A 22706-nucleotide genomic window follows, 5' to 3' on the forward strand; every position below is an offset into this window, starting at 1 on the left:
CTCCTAGGATCCTACAGGAAACCGAGCCTCTCAGCCCTGCCTGGCCCTGTCGTGACCTCAGGAGGGAGTGTGAGATTCAAGTGTGATTCAGTGGAGGGGTTTGACAGGTTCATTCTGACTAAGGAAGAAGATCACAGGCTCTCCTGGACCCTGGAATCACAGGGACAGCCCAGTGGGCAGTTCCTGGCCCTGTTTGATGTAGGCCCCGTGACTGCCAGCCATAGGGGGACATTCAGATGCTATGGCTATTACAGGGACAGCCCATTGGTGTGGTCACACCCCAGTAATGCCCTGGAGCTCCAGATCTCAGGTGAGGAGCCCAGTCCTGTCCTCTCCTTGTCCCTGTGTTTGGTTAAGGATCCTTTCCATGATGTCCCCAATGCAGGACCACAATGAGGGATTCAGGGAGGGTCATCACCCTCAAAGGGATGGATGGAGCACAGCGGGCCTTCTGCTCCTGCCCCTACCTCATGCCCATCACCAGATTCTCCAGGGGAACCCAGGGGCTGGCAGGGAGCACCTTGCCACAGGGAAGATGATGAGACAAGTGTTAACAAATACAACATCTCTGGCCGGGGGATGGGAGCACTCTGACCTTCCCCCTTCTCTTGCCTTTTTCCTAGTCTCCTCTGTGCACCCCAGCACCCTCCCCCTGGAGCTCACCTCCACATCTGGTGAGTCACTGGGGCCTCTTTGCTCTGGGGGAGCCAAGACTAACCCAGTGCTCACTGCTTGCTCTGCCCCCTTCACAGGAATCCCCTCTGCTCCCCCACTTGGAGCCTGGGCTGGGGAGGGGGGACCTCAGCCTTGGGCGTCCCCTCCTCAGGGCTCTGCTGGGTACGGAGTCCTGTCTCCTAAGGTCTGGCCTGGCCTGGGGGAGTCCACCTGTCAGTGACCCCTGCCCTCTGCTTCCAGGCCCCGCCTCCCAGGACTACAAGGTGGAGAACAGCATCAGCCTGGGCCTGGCAGGCGTGGTCCTGCTGATCCTGGTGGCGATTCTGGTGGAAGCTGTGTTGAGCCAGCAGGGCTTCACAGGGACCACAGGAATAGACACAAGGGAGCCTCCCGTAGAGAGGGCACCACAGGGCGCAAGCAGGGAGCTCCCTGAGTGCCTGGAGGCTCAAGCTGGAGCCCAGGACACCAGTTCCCCCTCCTGCACCAGCAATGTCCCCCTTCTCCCTCCGCGCCCCCCTGAGACTTCCCTTCAGGTTTGTTCTCCCTCTTCCCCCTGAAATCGTGCGATTCTCAGTGGTGATGGGCCTCTCAGTAGTGAGGGGCCTCTCCTCTGATCTCTGTCTCAGGTCACAGGGGTTGGCTCCAGGTCTCACCCTCCCCTGGCTCAGGGCCCCACCCCACTCCTTCCCTGCTCTCCCTTCTCTGCAAGTTCTCCACAGCCCCCCTCTCCCATCCCTTCAGGTGCTCAGCTCAGGCCATTTTCCCAGCGTTCACGCCCCTCCCTCTGGTGGTCTCTGCATCCAGGTTTATTCTCAGGTCTGAGCCCCCCCACCCATGCACACATACTGGGGTCCCCTGCCTCCCACCCCATTTTGCCTCCTGGACCCCACCTTCCCAGCTGCTTTCTGGGATCTCTCGGGAAGGATCTCGTGTGCTGCCCCCAAGGCCCTTGGTCTCAGACACCCCTGTCACCTGCTCTGGGCCTGGCCCACCCCACTGCCCTGCCTCCCGGGTCTGCCTCCTGGGGCCAAGCTGACTGCACCCCAAGTCCAGGGAAGGACATGCAACCCCAAACCTCGGGGGATGCCATCACACAGCCATCAGGGCAGTTAAAAGAGTGTGTGTGTTTTTTTGTTGTTGTTGTTGTTGTTTTTTCTATTTTTTGTTTTTTTTGTTTTTGTTTTTTGTTTTTATTTTTAAGTAGAGCTGGTCTAAAGGAGTCGGGGAATCACTCCTTAATGCACAGCCATGTCTAACCCCTTTGCTACCCACTTGACTCAATATATTGTGTGGCAGTGGTCATGGAAAAAAAATTTTTTTAAATAAACCTTAAAAAAAAAAAAAAGGATGATTCTCTCTCATCGATGTTTATAAATCTATCCCTGTGTCTTCCTCTCTGTAAAAACTAAAAAACATATATTTTAAAACAATAAAAAAAGGGAAATCTGCCAAAACCGTTTAGGCTCAGCGGATAGAGCGTTGGCCTGCGGACTGAAGGGTCTCAGGTTCGATTCCGGTCAAGGGCATGCACCTTGGTTGTGGGCACATCCCCAGTGGGAGATGTGCAGGAGGCAGCTGATTGATGTCTTTCTCTCACTGATATTTCAAACTCTCTATCCCTCTCTTTTTATCTCTGTAAAAACGCAATAAAATATATATTTTTTTAAAGGAAGTCTAGCCGGTGTGGTTCAGTAGTTGCGTGTTGGCCTATGGGAACCAGGAGGAGGTCAGGGTTTGATTCCCGGTCAGGGCACAGGCCAGTCAATGTTTACCTGTCATCATTTATACTTCTTCTTCTCTTTCTCTCTCTCCTCTCCCTTCTTCTTTCTGAAATCAATTAACAATTTTTATTTATTTATTTATTTTTTTATCAGAAGGATGTGGAGGGTTGGGGAGTCCTTGAGCCCCTGGGTAGGGATGCCAAACGGAGCACCGGCTGTGGGGATGTGCAAGGCTGGTCTTCAAAGTTAAGGGAGGACCCATTGGTCCTGACATACTACTAGGGTGCACATGCGTGGGGGCGGGGAGGGGAGCGTGGGCGGGGCTTCCTTCCCTGGACCCTTCATCCACCTGCAGGGCTCCCAGTGCCCAGGTCAGCGTGAGCCCCTCCTGCGTGGAGGAGGGAGGGAGCGCCCCAGGTTCCTGTGGAGCTGGCAGAAGCGCTCACCTGAATGCTGGCTTCGCAGATGGAGGAAGAGGCTCAGGCACAGAGCGCGGGGTCTCCAGGGACAGGACAGACACGGACTGGGTTCTGTCTTGGAGCCTCCAGAAGGCATGCAGCCTGCTGTCAGCGCAGGGAGGCCTGGCTCCGACTTCTCCTCCGCCTCCTCCCTCTCCTCCTCTTCCTCCTCCTCCTTCTCCTCTTCCTCTTCCTCTTCCTCCTCCTCCTCCTCCACCCCCACCGCCTCCTCCTCCTCCGCCGCCTCCTCCTCCTCTTCCTCCTCCTCCTCCTCCTCCTCCTCCTCCTCCTCCTCCTCCTCCTTCATATGTATATTTATGTATTTCAGAGAGGAATGGAGAGGGGGAGAGAAATACAAACATCAATGATGAGAGAGAATCACTGATCAGCTGCCTCCTACATTTCCCCCATTGAGGATCCAGCTTGCAACTGGGGCGTGTGCCCTTGCCCAGAATCGAACCCTGGACCCTTCAGTCCGTAGGAGGATGCTCTATGCACTGATCCACACCAGCCTGGGCCGGTGGGAACTTGGGGCCCCAGAACCTTGTTGCTGTGAGCCACAGGCTGGTGCCAGCCTGGCCCCGGACACACGGAGGTCTCAGGACGCCCCCAAGCTTCTGCAAACCAGGGCTGCCTGCGTGTTCCTTATCGCCTCTGACCTCCTTCCCTACCCCTCTGACATTTCCTCCAAACCCCAACCCACCTCCAGAGCCAGAGGCCAGCGGGCTGGCCTGGGTCCCAGGATCTGCAGGACGCAGCCACGTGGCTGGGCGGTACCTACGCTGGGACCCAGCTGGGCTGGGATGCAGACAGAGGACTGACTAGTAGTCCTCGCTCACCTCACCCCCAGCTGGACTAGGGTGGGCAGGGTGACTCTGTCCCCACACCATGGCCCCGCCCCTATGCTTTCCCCTTTGTCCCTCCCCTTTCCCCTCCCCTGTCCACGCCCCATTGCCCTTCCCCTATGTCCTCCCCTATGTCCCTCCCTTTTCCCCTCCCCTGTCCACACCCCATGGCCCCTCTCCTATGTCCTCCCCTATGTCCCTCCCTTTTCCCCTCCCCTGTGCACACCCCATGGACCCTCCCCTATGTCCCTCCCTTTTCCCCTTCCCTGTGCATACCCCTATGCCCTCCCCTATGTCCCTCCCCTGCCCCTCCCCTGTCCACACCCCATGTCCCCTCCCCTATTTCCTCTCCTGTCCCTCCTCTGTCCCCTCCCCTATGTCCCTCCCTTTTCCCCTCCCCTGTGCACACCCCTATGGCTTCCTCTATGTCCCTCTCCTGTCCCCTCCCCTGTCCACACCCCATGGCTCCTTCCCTATTTCCTCTTCTGTCCCTCCTTTGTCCCCTCCCCAGTGCCCTACCTTGTCCTTCCCTTGCCCCTCCTCTGACAACCTACTATCATCTGGCCCCTCCCCTATCCCAGGCTCCTCCCCTGTCCATTCCTCTGGCCCCTCCCCTGGCCCTCCCCTGTGATCAGCAGAGAAGGGAGGCAGAGGGGAAGCTCCTTTTGCTCCATCTCACGCGCTGCCCCCCTCTCTGCTCCAGACTCCAAGTCAGTCCTGGGAGGAGGGCGCTTCTAGCACCCAGCTGCCTGCGCGGTGCCAGCATCCTGCCCGGAGCTCAGGGGGGCCGGAGCGCCTCCCTCGCCCCCGCCCCCCCCCCCTTAAGTTCTGGTGCACAGCTCCCCAAGCTTGGCCACAGGAAGTCCTTTCAGCTTCCCGCTGCGCCCACTGAGATGTCCCCACTGACTGGCAGTGCCTCATGAAGCTTCTAGAGGAAAAGGGAGACCAGGCGGCCCTGGCCCCTGTGGCTCTGTGGTCAGAGCGCCGGCCTGTGCACTGAAGGGCTGTTACCTGTTACCAGGAACACCCCCCCCCCCCCCCCCCCCCCCCCCCCCCCCCCCCCGGTTTGGCTCAGGCCGCCTGCAGCTGTGTCCAATCCGGAAGGCAGGGTTGACTGATACAGATGTTTACTGAGGAGGCCAGCCAGCCAAGAAGACTGGGCGCTTACAGCTTCAAGTCCTGCCTTCCAGCCAGGCACATGGGGAGGGTTCTAGAGGGGAAAGGGCTGGGGCTGGGAACCGAATCTAGCTACATGCAGCCCTGGGGGTACACAGACCTCAGCTACTGTCCTTGGTCCCCAGGCGAGGAGATGATGCTGATGAGACGATGCTGATGAGATAACGCGGATGAGATGATGTGTGGACTCCTGGTGGGGTGGGCTGGCCGGACCCTGCTTATCAGGTCTGCTGGCTGGATTCACCGCTGAGTCACCTCCCGCATCATTTAGCACAGGCCTTGGGAAGGAAACTCAAGAGAAACGGAACCCCCTCTCCACATGAGTATATGTGTTCTAAGATTTAAAACACCGGGATTACTTTACAGATGAATCCAGTCTCTCTGTTTATCAGGTTATAAGTCCCCAATCAGGGTCCCTCCCTCTGCACCTACCCTCACACCCTCAGTCCATCCAGGGCAGGTTCCTGAGTTGCAGGCTCCATCTCCGATTTGGGGTGCATGTGGGAGGCAACCAATCTCTCTCTCTCTCTCTCTCTCTCTCTCTCTCTCTCTCTCTCTCTCTCTCTCTCTCTCTCTCTCTCCTCTCTCTCTCTCTCTCTCCCTCTCTCTCCCTCTCTCTCTCTCTCCCCCTCCTGCCCTGGACCAGGAGGCCACCTTGTCACCTACTTCTTGGGTTCCTTTTAGTGGGAATTATATTTAGGAAGGAAGGCCAGGGCTACCGGGCTTTCCTTCCATGGGGACCACTTAGTATCTGGGAGTTCCCACCCGGTGCGCCATCACAGGGTCATTTATGTTGTACCTGCACTTCTCCTGTGAAAAGCCAACTCTTATCTAATTCCTATAAGTCCTTCTTCTTTTCTTCTCTTTTATTTTATCTTTCTTCCCCCCTCGCCCCCCCCCCCATGTCTTGTTCATAGTCATGTCAGTGTGTGTTTTTCCCACGAAATCGCTGGGTCTATGATGTGGCTGGTCTATGTAAACTATTTTTAGGTTTCAGAAGTGACAGCGGCATAGGATGGCACGTTCCGATTGGATGATCCCTTCTGTCCTCTTCACCCTGTCCCCCCACACATCGGAGGTGACTGCTTCTGTCGGTTTCTGGTTTTCACCATGAAAGAGGAACAGGTGGAAATAAGTGAACACACACATAACGTTTTCTTATCTTTCCTCTTTAAAAAAATATTTTTATATGTTTATATTGACTTCAGAGAGAGAAAGGGAGGCGGAGAGAGATAGACACGTCAATGATGCCCTAGCTCGGCGGTCTGCAAACTGCGACTCACAAGCCACATGTGGCTTTTTGGACCCTTGAGGGCGGCTCTTCTACAAAATACCATGGCCTGGGCAAGTCTATGTTGTAGAAGCGGCCTTAGAAGATGTTCAACTTTAAGAATTTGGCTCTCCAAAGAAATTTCAATCGTTGTCCTGTGGATATTTGGCTCTGTTGACTAATGAGTTTGCCGACCACAGCCCTAGCTGATGTTGTTCAGTAAGTAGAGCATCGGCCTGTGGACCGAAGGCCCTCGGTTTTGATTCCTGATCAAGGGCATGAATCTGGGTTGTTAGTTTGATCCCCAGACCCGGTCGGTCAGGGCTCGGTCAGGAGACAACCAAGTGCGGGAGGCAACCGATCAATGTGTCTTTCCCACATGGACTTGTCTCTCTTACTCATGCTCCCCGCCACACACACACTCCCTCCCAGATCTCTCTACCCACCCTCCCTCCCTTCCACTCTAGAGATCAATGGAAAAAATATCCTCAGGTGAGAATTAATTTTTTTAAATTTTGCTTTATTGTTGAAAGTATTACAGATGTGTTTCTTTTCTCCCCATTGACCCCCCTCCACCCAACACATGTCTCCACCACCACCCCCCCAGCCTGGGCCTTCACTGCAGTTGTCTGTGTCCATGGATTATGCATATGTGGATGTAAGTCCGTGGGTTAATCTCTTTCCCCTGACATCTGTGAGCCTGTCCCATGCTTCCATGTCTCTGGACCAAGTTTGTCTGTTTGTTTATTTTGCTCATGAGATCCCTCATGGAGGTGTGATCACATGACACTTGTCTTCCTCTAACTGGCTTACTTCACATGACATCCATTCTTTTTTATTTTTTTTAAATATATTTTATTGATTTTTTTTTTACAGAGAGGAAGGGAGAGGGGGAGGGACTTAGAAACATCAATGAGAGAGAAACATTGATCAGCTGCCTCCTGCACACTCCTTATTGGGGATGTGCCTGCAACCAAGGTAAATGCTCTTGCTTGGAGGGGAACCTGGGATCCTTCAGTCCAGAGGCTGACACTCTGTTCACTCAGCCTAACCGGTTAGGGCAGGGCATCCATTCTTGTTGGAAGGCTCTTTCTTCCCAGACCTTCTGGGACTCACTTGGGAGTCAGGCTGACAGTGTGTAGTTGGGGATCATTGTGGCCTCCCTGGCTCCTTGGTACCCACCCTTTCAGACCTAGCATCTGCTCGGGCAGGGCAAGGCGAGGATGGGGCGCTCTGGCCTCCTGCTTCCCTGTGTGACACACACTCGTTTCTCACAAAAATGGCAATCAGTCTGTTTCTCTCTTACACACACACACACACACACACACACACATACACACACACCCACACACACGTGACTCAGGGCTGACCATGAGAGGGTGTCAGTGAGCAGAGCTGGCCCAAAGCCTTTCCACAAACACAAGGTGGGGGACCCCATAGCTGCCAATCTGCCCCAAAGCTCCAACCCTCCCTCCCTGTGAGAACCAGGGGCCCCTCTCCATGGCCACATGAGTGGGAACCTCTGGCAATGCCCCCTGCTGGTCCTGGGCACCAGTGCCGCTTGGCATTGCTGTCCTGTCTGTTCTTTCTTGTGGTTTCCAGTCTGCTTGGGGAACGTTCATTTCTCTTTTCCTGCAAAGGACTATGTCTACGTGGAGGATGGCCCCAGTTGTGTATCCACACACTGTGAGTCATATCAGGGCAGAGTTCATTACAATACATTTTTAAGAAATACTTTTCATTGATTTCAGAGAGGAAGGGAGAGGGCCAGAGAGAGAGAAACATCCATGATGACAGAGAATCATTGATCAGCTGCCTTCTGGATGCCCCCAACAAGGGCATTTGCCCTTGACAAAAATCAAACATGGGGCCCTTCCATCTGCCAGCCAATGCTCATGCTCTCTCCACTGAGCCAAACTGGCTAGGGCTGAAATATATTTCATTTTCAAAAAAAAGCTAACAGATGGTACAGTGTGTATGCATTTTGGGGAGACAGCCTGCATTTCAGAAATATTATCATTGGCCGGCCAGCGTAGCTCAGTGGTTGAGCATTGACCTATCAGCCAGGAGGTCATGGTTCAATTCCTGGTCAGGGCACATGCCTGAGTTTTGGGCCATTCCCCAGTGTGGGGCCTGCAGGAGGCAGCCAATCCATGATTCTCTCTCATCATGAATGTTTTTCTCTCCCCCTCTCCCTTCCTCTTTAAAATCAATAAAAACATATTTTTTAAAAAACAACTTTATCAGTAGCATTTATTGGTCTGCTAAGCAGACAAGGGCGCTGGCATGGCTGAGACGAGCATTTGTCTTTACCACTGGGCCTGACACCGCAGCCCTCTGACATCGTCACCTGGCCTGAACGTGAACAGGGACTGGTTTCTTCCCACAAAACAGGAACCAGGCCACCTGCCACCCCTCTCACCCCAACAAGGACACAAACAAGGTCTCTCTTAAAAGCACTCACACTGTAACAGCGGATGGCTCAATCCTGAAAACGAAAGCAGGAGTTTTAATAAATGTGGCCTTTATAATTATCCTAAGTGTATGTATACATTTGGGGGGAGGGGCACCTATAGATAAAATGCTATTGTCCAGGACATGGGATTGGAGGTGAATCTGCACTAATAAAAGGTAACATGCTAATTGGCCATACCTTCGCCATGCCCACCAACCAACAAATATGGCACTGAGTGGCGGGGCGGGATGCTTGTGTCCTCACCAAGGTGATGGTTAGGCATTCCCAACCACCCCAGCCACTCTGGGCCTCTGGGCAGCGTGGGAAGGTGGAAAGGCAGCTCTGGCCAGAGCAAAGGGGGCCCATTCTTGCACAAATCTTCGTGTATCAGACGTAAAGGCCATCTATTTCTTTAAAAAATACACCTCTAACCTATCAAAAAAGCCCCTAAAAGTTACATGCAGGACCCCAGAACGAGGAAGAGAATGTTGTCCGAGGCATGAGGAGCAGCAATGAGTCAGGCTTGTTCCCCAGGAAGGCGGGTAGGTGCTGTTGCAAAAACAAACAAGGCCATTCCAATGTTCACCCACAAAAAAAAAAAAAAAAAATAAGTGGACTCAGGAGAAGAATCAGATTTCCTTTCTTATTCCCCTCTGTGCTCACTGTCACTGTGACATCGCCCTGAGCAGCACAGGGAGAGGGTGAGCGTGTCCCTGGTGATCTGAGCTCTGCAGCCACAGGCACCCACGTCTTCCTAAGAGTCTCTAGGGCCCCGGTGGCATTGTCAATGGTAAGGACCCCGGGGAGGTACTGATGGATGGGCTCAGGAGGAAGGAGACCCTGTGGGGGAGGCTCTGACAGGAAAGGAAGTGCCTTAGGCCACCTCACCTACAAGGGGTGGCTCAGAAGGCTTCTGGTCTGCTTCCTGGTTGGTCATGGAAACCACAGCCAGGCTGCCAGGAAGACCTTGTTCCCCTTACTTGGGGCTGTTGACGTGGCCACTGTGACAAACACGAGACCAGCAGGGCCAGCCTCCCGGTGGCCCCACCCTGTGCGCCTGTATTGAAAGCACCATGGGCTCCATCTGCACACTCAGGACCAGATTGGGAAGACACCATGACCCGCATGCTCAGGGCCCTGCTCTGCCTCGGTGAGATGGGACCGGGAGAGGAGCCCTGCTCTGTCAGGACCCCTTGACTCAGGAGGCTCATGGGGAGGAGTGAGCTGCTCAGGGTTCAGGGCAAATCTCTCACAGGGACTCTCTTCCAGGGCTGAGTGTGGGCCTCAGGACACCAGTGCAGGCAGGTGAGTCTCCCCAGGTGTCCCAAGTCCCACTCCTCTCTGGGGATAAGGGCCACCCCCTGGGAAATTTGGGTGGTGAACAGCAGTTCCAGGCTGATGGATGATGGACATCTCAAATGTTCGGGGCTGAGAGCTGGGAACTGAGGGTGGGAATGTCTTTTGATCAAGCCCCTGATTTCCTTCCAGAGCCTCTCCCCAAGCCCACTCTCTGGGCTGAACCAGGCCCTGTGATCACTTGGGGGAACCCTGTGACCATCTGTTGTCAAGGAACCCCAGGGGCTGAGAAGTACCGTCTGGATAAATTGGAAAACCCAGCATCAAAGCAAATACACAAGCCATTGGAACCCAGGGACAGAGCCAAGTTCTCCATCCCACACATGACAGAGCATGATGCAGGGAGATATCTCTGTTACTACCTCAGCCCCACTGGCTGGTCAGAGCCCAGTGACCTCTTGGATTTGGTGGTGACAGGTAAGAGGACACTCAGGGGTCCCATCCTCAGGCTCTGCCCTCAAGAAGAGGGTCTGCTCGCAGGGTGTCTCCCTCTCACAGCCCAGCCCTGGGGGACATGAGGGAGGTGTGAGCCCATTTGACATGCTGCCTCCTCCTCTCCTAGAATCCTACAGCAAACCGAGCCTCTCAGCCCTGCCCAGCCCTGTCGTGCCCTCAGGAGGGAGCGTGACCCTCCAGTGTGGTTCAGTGGATGGGTTTGGCATGTTCATTCTGATTAAGGAAGGAGATCACAAGTTATCCTGGACCCTGGACTCAAAGCGACAGCCCAGTGGGCAGTTCCAGGCCCTGTTCCCTGTGGGCCCTGTGACCGCCAGCCACCGGTGGACATTCAGATGCTATGGCTATTACAGGAACAGTCCCCAGGTGTGGTCACACCCCAGTGACCCCCTGGAGCTCCAGGTCTCAGGTGAGGAGCCCAGTCCTGTCCCTCCTTGTTTGTATGTTTGGTTAAGGATCCTTCCCAGGAGGTCCCCTATGTAGGACCACAATGAGGGCTTCAGGGAGGGTCATCCACAGGGCAATCCACTCCTCAAAGGGATGGACAGAGCACAGTGGGCCTTCTGCCCCTGCCCCTTCCTCATACCCATCACCAGATTCTCCAGGGGACCCAGGAGCTAGAAGGGAGGAATTGCCAGGACCACAGGAAAGATGAGGAGACAAATGTTAACAAATACAGCATCTCTGGCCGGTTGTGGGGGCACTCTACCCTTCCTCCTTCTCTTTTTTCCCAGGCCCCTCTGTGGACCCCAGCACCCAACACCCAAAGCTCACCTCCACGGATGGTGAGTCACTGGGGACTCTTTGCTCTGGGGGAGCCCAGACCAACCCAGGCAGCTCTGAGGCCTCTCAGAGGATGTAGCAGCCCAGCACATACACAGGGATGAGCTTGTTTTCTGGGGACTGAGGCTGGTGGGGCAGTCAAAGCAGAGGGAAATGTGAGGCCCAGATTAGGGGAGCAGGGGCTGGGTTTCAACGAGGCTTATGATGCACAAATAGGTGGCATCCACTATTGGTGGTGGGGGTCTTAGTGTCCCTAGGATGATGATTTTTTTTAAAATCATTATTTTTCAAAATGTGAAATTCAATGGTTTTTATTGCATTCAGAGTTGTACAATCTAATAATCACCACTATTTAATTTTAGGACCTTTCCTTTTTCTATTTATTTATTTATTTATTTATTTATTTATTTATTTATTTAAAAATATATTTTATTGATTTTTTTACAGAGAGAAAGGGTGAGAGATAGAGAGCTAGAGACATCGATGAGAGAGAAAGATTGATCAGCTGCCTCCTGCACACCCCCTACTGGGGACGTGCCCACAACCAAGGTACATGCCCTTGACTGGAATCGAACCTGGGATCCTTCAGTCTGCAGGCCGACGCTCTATCCACTGAGCCAAACAGGTTTCAACCTTTTTCTGTCTTTTTAAAAAGACATGCTCACCCTTAGTTGGGTTGACTCCGTGGATAAGAGTCTCAGCCTGCATACGGAAGGATCTTGAGTTCAATTTTACCTCAGCTGCAGGCTCCTACCTGGCCCGGGCCCTGGTCGGGGCACAAGCACAGGCAATCAATCAACACATCGATGTTTCTGTGTTGCTCTTTCTCTTCCACTCTCTCTAAAAATCATTGGGAAAATATCCTCAGCTGAGAATTAAAAAAACAACAACACACACACACACTAATAGACATGCAGGCACAAGTTGCACACACTCTACAGAAAGTATCTCGGGTGGCTGGGAGGAGACACCGACAGGAAGGTGGGTATGGCCCTCGCTGGTTTAGCTCAGTAGAATGAGCATTGGCCTGTGGATGAAATGGTCAGGATGGCAATTTTCAAAGAGTCCCTTTCCCTCTGAGTCTGTGTCTCCCCAGGAGACAGAGGAGAACCCTGGCTCAGACCTCAAAGGACCTCTCAGCTCTGACCTGCAGGCGTGGCCCTTGTCTGCAGAAGGGCAGGACGGGCAATGTAGGGTGTTTGGGGTGTTAGGGACCAACAGGGCAATGATAGGGGTGCCATTCTGAGGGCTCTCCTACCAGCCTGCAGTGTGTAGCCTGTGATATTGAAGGAAAGACATCAAACTCGTTAACACATGGACCAGGGCTTGGAGACTGGGCTCTATGAAATGTAGATCCCAGCTCTGCTCCTCCCCGTCTGGGGGAGCTCAGCCAAGGCCCAGTTTCACTCTCTGTGAGCTGTGTCTCCTACCATCTCCCATGCAGGTTTGCTAAGAGATTTAGGTGTTGGTGTCCCTCGTTAGGGCACCATAATGCCGGGGTTCCTTTCCCAGCCTTACAAAGGGTTCAGCATTCTGGAGAAAGGGGCTGGGCCTGGATGATTAAAGAGTCCAAGGACGAAAGATATTTTTGAAAGGCATTGGGGGTCAGTGGAGCTTCAGCTAAAAGGAACTGCAGACTCTCCCTTGACCAAGGACCCCTACTTTTATTCAACATGATTTATTTATCCCAAGGCAAGGTGGAAATATGCACTTCAAAGGGTACAGAATCAAAGAAACATTGTCAATTTGGGAGATAGCCTACAGCTGTTCAGCCTACAGCTGGCCAGGATACTCCTTCATTGACAACAGGAGGCAATAAAATGCCCTGAGCTGTCTGGCAGCTAACAATAATCCTATTCAGGTTTGGGGGAAGTGCCTGTTTAGCCGTTTCCAACAGGTAAACTAAGTATGTGGCTCACCCTTGTTGAGCTCCCCAAGTCCCATCAACCTTTTGACGGAACTCTTATAATTATTATGCTGGAATTGATTCCCGGCATTTAGGTGAGACCCCAGAAGTAGAAGCTCTCAGCCCACCCAGTGCCCAAGACAAGGCAGATCCATCCTCATGTCCCCTCCCACATCCATGCTTGGAAAAGGTCAGGCAGGTTCTGCGTGGGAGTGCGGGGTCTGCAGGATAAAGGACAGATCCTAGCTGGACGTGGGGACTGGGAAGATCAGACTCCATCCCACACAGTCCCATAGCCTCAGATGGGCTAGCAAATGGGAATGAATAGAGAGATGCATTCAAGTCAGAGGGCTGGCGCATGTGGGGACCAAGCGGCAGGCCATTCCAATCAGAGAAGCAGCCCCCAGAGCCCAAAGCTGGGGTCTGTCTGGGTGTGTGTGTGTGTGTGTGTGTGTGTGTGTGTGTGTGTGGGAGGTAACATGAGCAGAACAAAAGGGAACCCACAGTCCTGGGTTCAAATCCCAGCTCTGCCATTATCCAGGCTGGGTGTCCTGGTGCATCTGATTTATCTCTCTGATCCTCAGTTTCCTCATTTGTGGAATGAATGGAGGTGGGATTGGCATCCACCTGTTGCTTGATTGCTATGAGGGTCAGAGCGATTCACTCTCAGACCCCCTACACATGCCTCACACACAGTAGGTGCTCAATTACGTGGCATCATTGGCTCATTCACGCCATCATTGTGCCCAAGGTCTTCAAAGTTACCATGAGGTTCTGATCGGGGTCTCAGTGACCTTCATCCTACTGCTCTTCCTCCTCCTCCTCCTCTTCTTCCTCCTCAAGCATCGGAACAAATGCAGCAAGTCAGGTGAGTAGAAGATGGGGAGTCTTTGCCTACCTGAGAGGATTCCCAATGTAAGTTCAGTTGTGACAGGAGGGGTCCTGCCTTGGAGGTAGCAGGGGTGCACCCAGAACCTGAGGGACCGTGCTGGTGATGGGGGAGCCATGAGAAGGTGCCGTTGCCAGCCTGCCGTGGAGAGCAGTGGGGCGTGGGCGTGGTGGTGAGGAATGGGGATGGAATGGAAGTGGTTGGGAGTTCCATTGCTTTGAGAAAATACGTAAATATATGGGGTGAAATGCCTGTGAAGAATTTAAAAATGTGCAGAACTGATGGCTAGAAAAACAAACAAACAAAAACTAAGGCATTCCATTGGAATGGAAGATGTCAGTATCGTTACCGAATGCAAGTTTGGTTGCCTGCTGTGACAGAGGCTGAGGCAGGCAGACAGGTGCTGGTGAAAAGGTTAGATATTTTATTCATGTGCAGAGGATCCGAGAAGGAGGTGGACTCCTGCCCTAAAAACAACCATCTTAACGACTCTGGTCTAGTTGGTGACTTTTTAAAGAAGAGGGAAGGCAAGTGGGGACATGTAGGCCGTGTTCTCGCTAGTTCTGACAAAGATCTTGGAAGCAGCATGCTGACTCTTTCGGTATTGGTTGGTCTGCTCCTTTCTCAACAGGAACTGGAACTGATGCAATGTCCTAATATAGAAGATAAAATAGTGGTTGTTAGGGGGGGGGGGGGGGGGAAGTTGTTCCTGTTTCTGTTCCAACAGGCTTGTTTGTTTACTGGTTAGTACAGTGGTTCTGGAAAGTACAATATTGCATAAAGATTATATGCTTTTCATTCTGTTGCAGTATGACCTAATTACAAATTATATGTCCTATCTAATATCCTATCTAATAAAAGAGTAATATGCAAATTGATCATCACTCCAACACACAAGATGGCTGCCCCCATGTCTTCAAATATGGCTGCCCCCATGTGGACACAAGGTGGCTGCCACATCATGGCCAGCAGGGGAAGGCAGTTAGGGGCAACCAGGCTGGCAAGGGAGGGCAGTTAGAGGTGACAAGGCCAGCAGGGGAGGACAGTTAGGGGTGACCAGGATCACAGGAGAGGTCAGTTAAGGGTGACCAGGCCGGAAGGGGAGGGCATTTAGGGAAATTGGGCTGGCAGGGGAGCAGCTAGGCATTGATCAGGCTGGCAGAGGAGTGATTAGGGGGTGATCAGGCTGGCAGGCAGAAGCAGTTAGGGGCAATCAGGCAGGCAGGCAGGTGAGTGGTTGGGAGCCAGCAGTCCTGGATTGTGAGAGGGAGGTCCCAGATTGGAGAGGGTGCAGGCTAGGAGTAAGCACACCTATCATCATCCAGGTCTTAACTTCTAAATACCATCCTCTACGAGAGAGCAGAGATGTAATAAGGACAGACTTAGACTGTAAACATGTTCTTTCAGGTTCATGGAAATTTATTTAAATCAGCCATGCTAGTTTGGGGTGCTACCTTTTAACTTTATTTACCTTGAATCCCAAATGGACCAAGGTGGGGGGTCACAGCCTCTGAGATCTTAATGGAGCCCCAGGGGGCCGGGTTCTGGGCTAGTTTGGAAGCTAATTTCCAACTCTGTACAGGTGCTTTAAACCTTGAGGCGAAGACCAGAGCACTGCAGAAAAGGTAATTTCTTCCCCAACCCCTCCAACCTCCACCTGTAGCTCCTTCAACATGTCTTATGCACCTGTCCTCCTTCCTCAGCTCCAGCTCCATGGCTGATGACCAGGAGCAGAACCGGTGTAATAGTGGAGGAGGTGAGGTCTTGGTGGGACATAGGGGCAGGCTGAGTGCTTGGGAAGGCTTCTGGGCTTAGAGGGTGAGGAAGCATGAAAGTTCCAAATATGTGTGACCCCAGGCACATCCCTGCCCCTCAACGAACCTCAGTCTGCCCACCTAACTGACAAGGAGTGTGTGCAGATTGGGAATTTCAGGAATTTTGCATGAGATTGGATCTTTTCATTCTTTAGATGCTTCCCGAAGAGAATCCCAATCTGAGGAGGACAAAAAGATGAACAGTCAGGTAAGATCCCTGGCCTGTCCAGGACACCCAGGACACCCAGCAAAGACTTGTTAATACCCCCAGGGGAGCCACTCCAGGCTCAGGTAGGGGGTGGCCACTCTGCCTTCTGTCTTGTCAGAGGAAATGCTGAACATAGAGGACAGACACATGGGAGAGGACAGGCAGATGGGCTAGTCATGTGGGTCCTTTCTGCTCCCAGTGCCCTGGCTTCTCTCTCCCCCCACCCCCAATGACTCACCTGCCTCTCATTCTATCCCCTCCAGGATACTCCGTCTGAGGATGCCCAAAATGTGACCTATGCCCAGCTGAGTCACTTGACCCTCAAAGGAGAGACAACAGCAGTCCCTTCCTCCCCGTCAGACCAGCCCCAAGTGGAGCCCAGTGTGTATGCTTCTCTGTCCTTCCACTAGCCCAGGAGGGACTCAGACCTCACACTCCAGAGAGAGGAAATGCAGGGACCCCAGAAGGCATGGGCGCTGCCCCCATGGACACTCAGCTGCTGAATGGAGCCTGAGAACATTAGATAAGCAAGCAGGATGTCATGAGACCTTCGACGGCACCTAATTCTGCAGAAGAAGATAAAGAGGAGACCTATATCTTTAGAAACAGAGCAATACACGTCTACATAACCAGGGTTTGAGAGAAGAAAATAACAAATGAAGATAAAACTTTTTTTTTTTTTTATGTAAAGGACACTGTGACTCATATTCTTCCTTGAAAGGTAATGCACATGTTACACATCAACTGGGAAAATTAAGTGCCTAAATGGAGTTACTAGAAAGAGAAGAAGGCCTGACATTTAGCCACTAGGGTGAGCATTTAAAGAAGTCAACAACAAATGCATCCCACCACAGTGGATGAAAGGATATAAAAATTATAAGAACATATATTTATATGGAAAAGAATAAAATAAAATAAAAAAAGAGAAAAAAAATAATTGTGTTCATCTTTCCCGGGCTGCCATAGCAAAGGACCATAGTCTGGGCAGAGCAGAAAACAATGGAAATCCATTCTCCCATTGTTCTGGAGGTTGAAAGTCTGAGATCAAGGTGCAAGGAGGGTTGGTATCCTCTATGGCTTCTCTCCTTGGGTATGAATGGCTGCCTTCTTGCTTCTGCTTACATGGTCTTTCCTTGGTGTGTGTGTGTGAAGGGGAGAGGGAGAAAAAGCGAGCCCTGGTGTGTATCTTCTTCTTCTTTTTTTAAAAATTCTTTATTGATTAAGGTATCACATAATTGTCCTCAACCCCCCATTCCAATCCCCTACGCCACCCCCACTCATGCCCCCACCCTCCCTTATTGTTCTTGACCACTGGTTAGGCTCATATGTATGCACATAAGTTTTTTGGTTCATCTCTCCCTTTTATCCCCACCCTCCCTTTGAGGTCCAACAGTCTGACCCATGGCTCCTTATCTCTTGTTCATCAGTCTATGTTGTTCACCATTTCCCCTAGATGAGTGAGACCATGTCCTACTGGAAATATACTTATAAGAATCAAGAACTGAAATATCATTGGTGTGTATCTTCTTTTAAAGACACTAGCATATCTGATCAGGGTCCCACCCTTAAGATCTCATTGAACCCTAATTACTTTCTCATAAGCCTTATCTCCACATACAGCCACAGGGGGGATTAAGGGCTTTCCCATGAATTTTGAGAGGGGAGGACATCAACATTCAGTCCACAACATTCGGAGGTCCCCACCCCCTCAATTTTGTATCCTTCTTCCATGCAAAATATATTCATTCCAGTTCTACAATGATCCAAAGCTCCACTCATTCCAGCATCAACTATCAAAGTCTCATCTATCTATTGTCTATGTCAGGCGTAGGTGAGACTTAGGATAGGACTCCTTTTAAGGAAGAATCTCTCTGCAGTCACAAACCTGTGACCAACAAGTTCCAAAAAATGCACCGCTGCCGCAGATGTAGGAGAGATGTTCTCTATTCCAAAAGGGAAACATTGGAAAGACAAGCATGACGGATTCCAAGCACATTCAACATCCAGCAAAGCAACCCTTTGTTAAATCATTTTTGTCTATTTTGGGTTCAATTTTTACAAATTTTATTTTTCAGTTACAGTTCACATTCAGCATTATATTGTATTAGTTTCAGCATAGTGGTCAGATGAGATGTTTTGCCCTCTAGAACATGGGGTGGCAGCGTCACCTCCATGGCTCAGTTGGGTAACACAGTACCTTCATCTCCCTGTGGGGACCCTCTGCCCTGTTGAAACCAAGGAAGTGATTCTAACTTTGACATCAATGGGGCAGCCCCGATCACCTCTGGATTGCCTTTGGGGTTATTCTTTCCGTTTCTTGAAGAACAAGTTATAGGAGAGTGTTACAGGACGGGATCTGGGCCCAGAGCCAAGCTACCTTGGGCCAACGGGTAGTGTGTGGGTTCTTGACTCTGTATAGGAAAAATTTCACAACGCAGGTCTAGGTGCTTTTGAGAGTAAGTTTATTAAAGCTGGGCACAGTGAAATACAGATAGGACTTAAGGTAGAAGAAGCAACAGGAGAGAAGACATTAGAGGACAAAGGGGTCTTGGAGACAGTTTCGGGGGGAGAGCCCAGGATGAGCTGCCACTGCCCACTGCTCCCCTGGTTGCATGTTTCCTGGGGTCCCTTATAATTTAGGAGGAAAACAGCAGAGATAACCAGGGGTGAGTGTGCTCAACAAGAGCATGTGAGCTGGGTCTTTTGCCTTGAGGATTTTTATCTCTCTTGGCAGGCTGGACTCCTAGGGGAGGTCTCAGGGGAAGGTCTCAACAGAATATTCATTCGTTTTTTTCAGGTGTGCCCTTCAATATGTTGATTCAGCAAAATGTGCATAGAGAAGGGGTCAGGGGTTATTTTCTGGTTAGTTTCATTTTTGAAGAACATTGTTGTTAAGGTCACTGAAGGAGGAATGCACAAGGTCAAAGAGGTAAAGAGTTAGAAATTTACTAGAGGCCCAATACACAACATTTGTGCAAGGGACTTGTCCAACACAACTGCGGTGGCTTGCCATGGCCCTCACAGCCCAGCTTCATCCAGAAGGTCATCCGAAAGGACATTCGTTCAGCTGTCTAGTCTAATTAGCATATTACGCTTTTATTATTATATCAATAGATTAGGTAATCTGTAAAACAGATGGGCTGACCCCCCAAATGGCACCAACACCCAGGGATCGGAAGTCAGAGATTTTAAAGAACTCTTGGTGGCCTTTTTCAGTGGGGAATTCTCTGGACAGGTCCAGATTCTGGGAAAGCCTGAAGGTGAAAGATAATAGTCTTTTTGCAAATGGAGTGTGGTCTTAAAGGTCAGGTCCCAGGGGAGGAAGTATTGATTCAATTATTTAACTAGATCTAACATTTCAGCCTTTCTGTTTTATGGAATAAGGATGGAGATCATCCCCTTCATTGTTGCTTCCTGCTGAGGGGACATCAAGATCATAGGGGGATGGACTTTGACTATAGTCGGCTAGAACACTGTATAGATTCCTCATGAGTGAAGTGGGGGGTTGAAGCAGCATGGTTTTCCTGAGAGACTGGTTGGTGAAGACCGGAAAGCAGTCCTAAAGAGTGACTTGGGAGGTAAAAGGTGGTCCTGAGGCAGCCACAGTGTCACTTGTCTGGTTTTGCTGCTTTTCTGGGCCTGGAGCTGAAATACAACTGAGGCCTCGGTGTCATTTTCAGGGAAGAAAAGATAACATCTAGGGATGTTAGTCAGGGTGTCTAAACTGCCTGATTAGTAATATGGAAGGGAAAGGTAAGTTACCCTGGAGGTAAGTTTCTTGTTTTCCTAGTTTTGCCCCTTGCTAGACATCCAGAGCTTTCTTCCCTGATGAGTTTCTGTACCTGGCCCATCATCCATCCTTGCTCTGGGGGTTTAAATTCTGGGGGTCTGTCTCACATTTTCTTCCTCAAGGATTTTCGGCACTGAATTCTCTCAGGGGAAAAGGGGGGCGAGGAGGGGTGGTGGCAGTGCACAGGGTCTCTTCCATAACGGCTTCCTGCTAAAAGGGGGCGATGTTTTCCTTCAGAGCCAAAAATCCTTGCTGTCTGTCAGAGGGACAATGAGTCCCAGGCACAAAAGGAGGTTGTGATGGTGTGTAGAGGTGATATTTCCTAGGACAAGTAGGACCTGTAATCTGGTGAAGACCATCTGTTTTATAAATGTTAGTATTATTGGTGCCAAAGCTAGAACAATAATAATTATGACAAATGATCTGATGGAAGGAAAGGGACATTAGTTTTTGGGGGGCTGTAGCCAACTATTTAAGAAAACTAAATAAATTTTGGGCTTAGTTTGGTCTTAGATTCCATTTAGAATTTTTAAAAATAAAGAGCAAACAATTTTAAAAACATCACACATGGCTCGTTGAAGTGTGCATTGAGCACTGGAAGCAATTCATAAACACCCCAATGTGTGGATCACAAACATCTGGAATACTACTGCCAGATGCCTTCCATAGGGAGAATTACTCTAGGCTTGCCCAGTGTCACCGTTACTCCTGAGAATTTCCTGTTTGAACTCGGCTCTGAATCTTTGCAAGTTCCTTTCTAGAACAGATGGAAATTTCTAGAACATTATTATTATTTTTATTAATTTCTTTATTGATTAAGGTATCACATATTTGTCCTCAAACCCCCCCCCAATACCAATTCCCCACACCACTCCCACTCATGCCCCCACCCCCCTTATTGTCCTTGACCACTGGCTAGGCTCATATGTGTGCACATAAGTCCTTTGGTTGATCTCTCCCTTTTATCCCCACCCTCCCTCTGAAGTTCAACAGTATGACCCATGGCTCCTTATCACTGAGCCTGTAGAACTTTATTTTTTATAACTAGTGGCCTGGTGCACAGATTCATGCACATGGAAAGGAAATTAATTAGAAGGTGACCATTGGGGCGGGACTGGGTGAGATAGGCCAGATGTGCCCTGGAGCCAACCTCTCTCAGGCCCTCCTTAGCCAGCCGCACCTGGAGACGGGGTGCACTGCTGTTTGGAAGGCATCTGTGGAGTGAGCGGAGTCCCTCCAGCAGCATAGGACTCAGAGGTAAGCCCAAGGCAAGCTGCCGGCTACTGGTCTCTGAGTAGCAAACTTGGGATGACCTGTGGAATCCTCCTGGGTTTCAGCACCAAATGTTAGGGTCGCCAAAGGAGGAACACAGGAGGCCAAAACAGGTAAAGAACTATGAATTGTTTAGGTCATCTGTAAACCAGATGGGCTGAGCCTCAAAAATGGTACCAGCACCCAGGGACAGAGAGTCATAGATTTTTTAAAAAAAATATATTTTTCATTGATTTTTTTACAGAGAGGAGGAGAGAAGGATAGAGAGCTAGAAACATCGATGAGAGAGAAACATCAACCAGCTGCCTCCTGCACACCCCCTACCGGAGAGGTGCCCGCAACATGCCCTTGACCAGAATCGAACCTGGGACCTTTCAGTCCGCAGACCGACGCTCTACCACTGAGCCAAACCGGTTTCGGTGAGAGTCATAGATTTTTAAAGGACTCTAGATGGGCTTTTTCAGTGGGGAATTCTCTGGGCGGGTCTGAATCCTAGCCAAGTCCAGAGGGAAAGGATACTACTGGTCTTAGCAAATGGAATGTGATGTAAGTTAAAGAGAATGTCGGTTGTGAAGTGGTCTAAAGGTCATTTCCCAGGGGTGGGGGTATCGATTCTGTTATTTGATCAGACCTAACAGTCATCAAGAACATCAATGAAAGGGGAGAGGGACTGAGGCCACTCTGCGCTAGGATGGTCTGGAATGTGTAAAGCATTTTCTCCTAAGTGTCCTTGGTTAGAGAAGATAAAACCTTGTGATTCATTAGCTGGCTGGAAATCGCTCAAATCCTTTGGCCTTGTCTAATATTTTGTGTCAGTTTCCCTCATTCCACTTGTCAAGGAATCTCCCTTGCTTCTCACTATCCTGCCACCATAGCTCATGTTTGCAGACAGTTAACTGTATCATCTCAGCCTGTAGTATCTAAACAGTGTTTCTGCTCCTACAATCACATCATCTCTTTACAGACTGACAGTCCTTCACTGCCTGTTCGGTTCTCCCCCAAAACCACTCTCATTTGTGATTGGAACAGCCAAGAACTTTCCGAGTCATTACGTTGTGGGTCCTTTGGCTTCCCAGTTCATTCTTCAATGTGTCTCTCTCCTCTCAAATGTGACCATGAGCATTCGGAAAGACTCAGGCCACACACCACCATTTTGTTTAGGAATCTCTTCAGCTAAATATACAGTTTTATGGCTCCCACATTCTACCTTCTAGAAGCATTAGAACGCAGTTCACCAAAGTTATTTCCCCCTTTATAACAACGAGAAACTCTTCTCCATTGTCTAAGACTGTCTTTACCATTTCCGTCTGAGGACTCACTGAAATGGGTATTACCATCCATAGTCATACCAACGTTCCTTTCACCATCATCATGCATTCTCCAAGAAGGTCAGGGCTCTCTCTGCATGTCTCTGAGCCTTCACTGGAATGACCATGAAGGTCCATGTATCTGTAAAGGTATGATCAAATAATTTAATCCATACCCCTTTCCCCCAGAAACTGACCTTTAGACCACTTCACAACCGACATTCCCTTTTGCTTAAACCACATATCACTTGTTAAGATCACATTCCATGTGCTAAGACCGTTCTCTTTCCCCCTCCAGATTTGCCCAGAGAATCCTCTGCCCAGG

At 50.7% G+C, this 22706-nt stretch overlaps 3 protein-coding genes across 4 annotated transcripts in view; all 3 read left to right on the forward strand.

The window, feature by feature from the left end:
- The window catches only part of LOC123651018 (leukocyte immunoglobulin-like receptor subfamily A member 3), a 79073-nt gene that overhangs the window by 10352 nt on the left and 46015 nt on the right, over window positions 1-22706 (forward strand). The gene's annotated exons all lie outside the window — the stretch shown is intronic.
- LOC123651045 (leukocyte immunoglobulin-like receptor subfamily A member 1) overlaps window positions 1-22706 on the forward strand; it is a 31815-nt gene that overhangs the window by 918 nt on the left and 8191 nt on the right. The window contains exon 1 of one of the 2 annotated variants that reach the window (XM_045582922.1): window positions 9449-9750. The exons of the other annotated variant lie outside the window; for it this stretch is intronic. Coding sequence (XP_045438878.1) covers window positions 9717-9750 — 34 coding nt within the window. The 5' untranslated portion in view covers window positions 9449-9716. Of the gene's footprint in view, window positions 1-9448; window positions 9751-22706 lie in introns of those variants that run through there. 2 annotated transcript variants of the gene reach the window in all.
- LOC118721078 (leukocyte immunoglobulin-like receptor subfamily A member 5) lies at window positions 9794-16922 on the forward strand. The gene is made up of 8 exons (XM_045582921.1): window positions 9794-10373; window positions 10519-10821; window positions 11147-11197; window positions 13853-13969; window positions 15573-15615; window positions 15694-15746; window positions 15960-16012; window positions 16276-16922. The coding sequence occupies exons 1-8, from the start codon at window positions 10019-10021 to the stop codon at window positions 16420-16422; spliced, it is 1122 nt and encodes a 373-aa protein (XP_045438877.1). The 5' UTR covers window positions 9794-10018; the 3' UTR covers window positions 16423-16922.

The sequence above is a fragment of the Pipistrellus kuhlii genome, unplaced genomic scaffold, assembly GCF_014108245.1.
Source record: "Pipistrellus kuhlii isolate mPipKuh1 unplaced genomic scaffold, mPipKuh1.p scaffold_m20_p_176, whole genome shotgun sequence".
Classification (NCBI taxonomy): Eukaryota; Metazoa; Chordata; class Mammalia; order Chiroptera; family Vespertilionidae; genus Pipistrellus; species Pipistrellus kuhlii.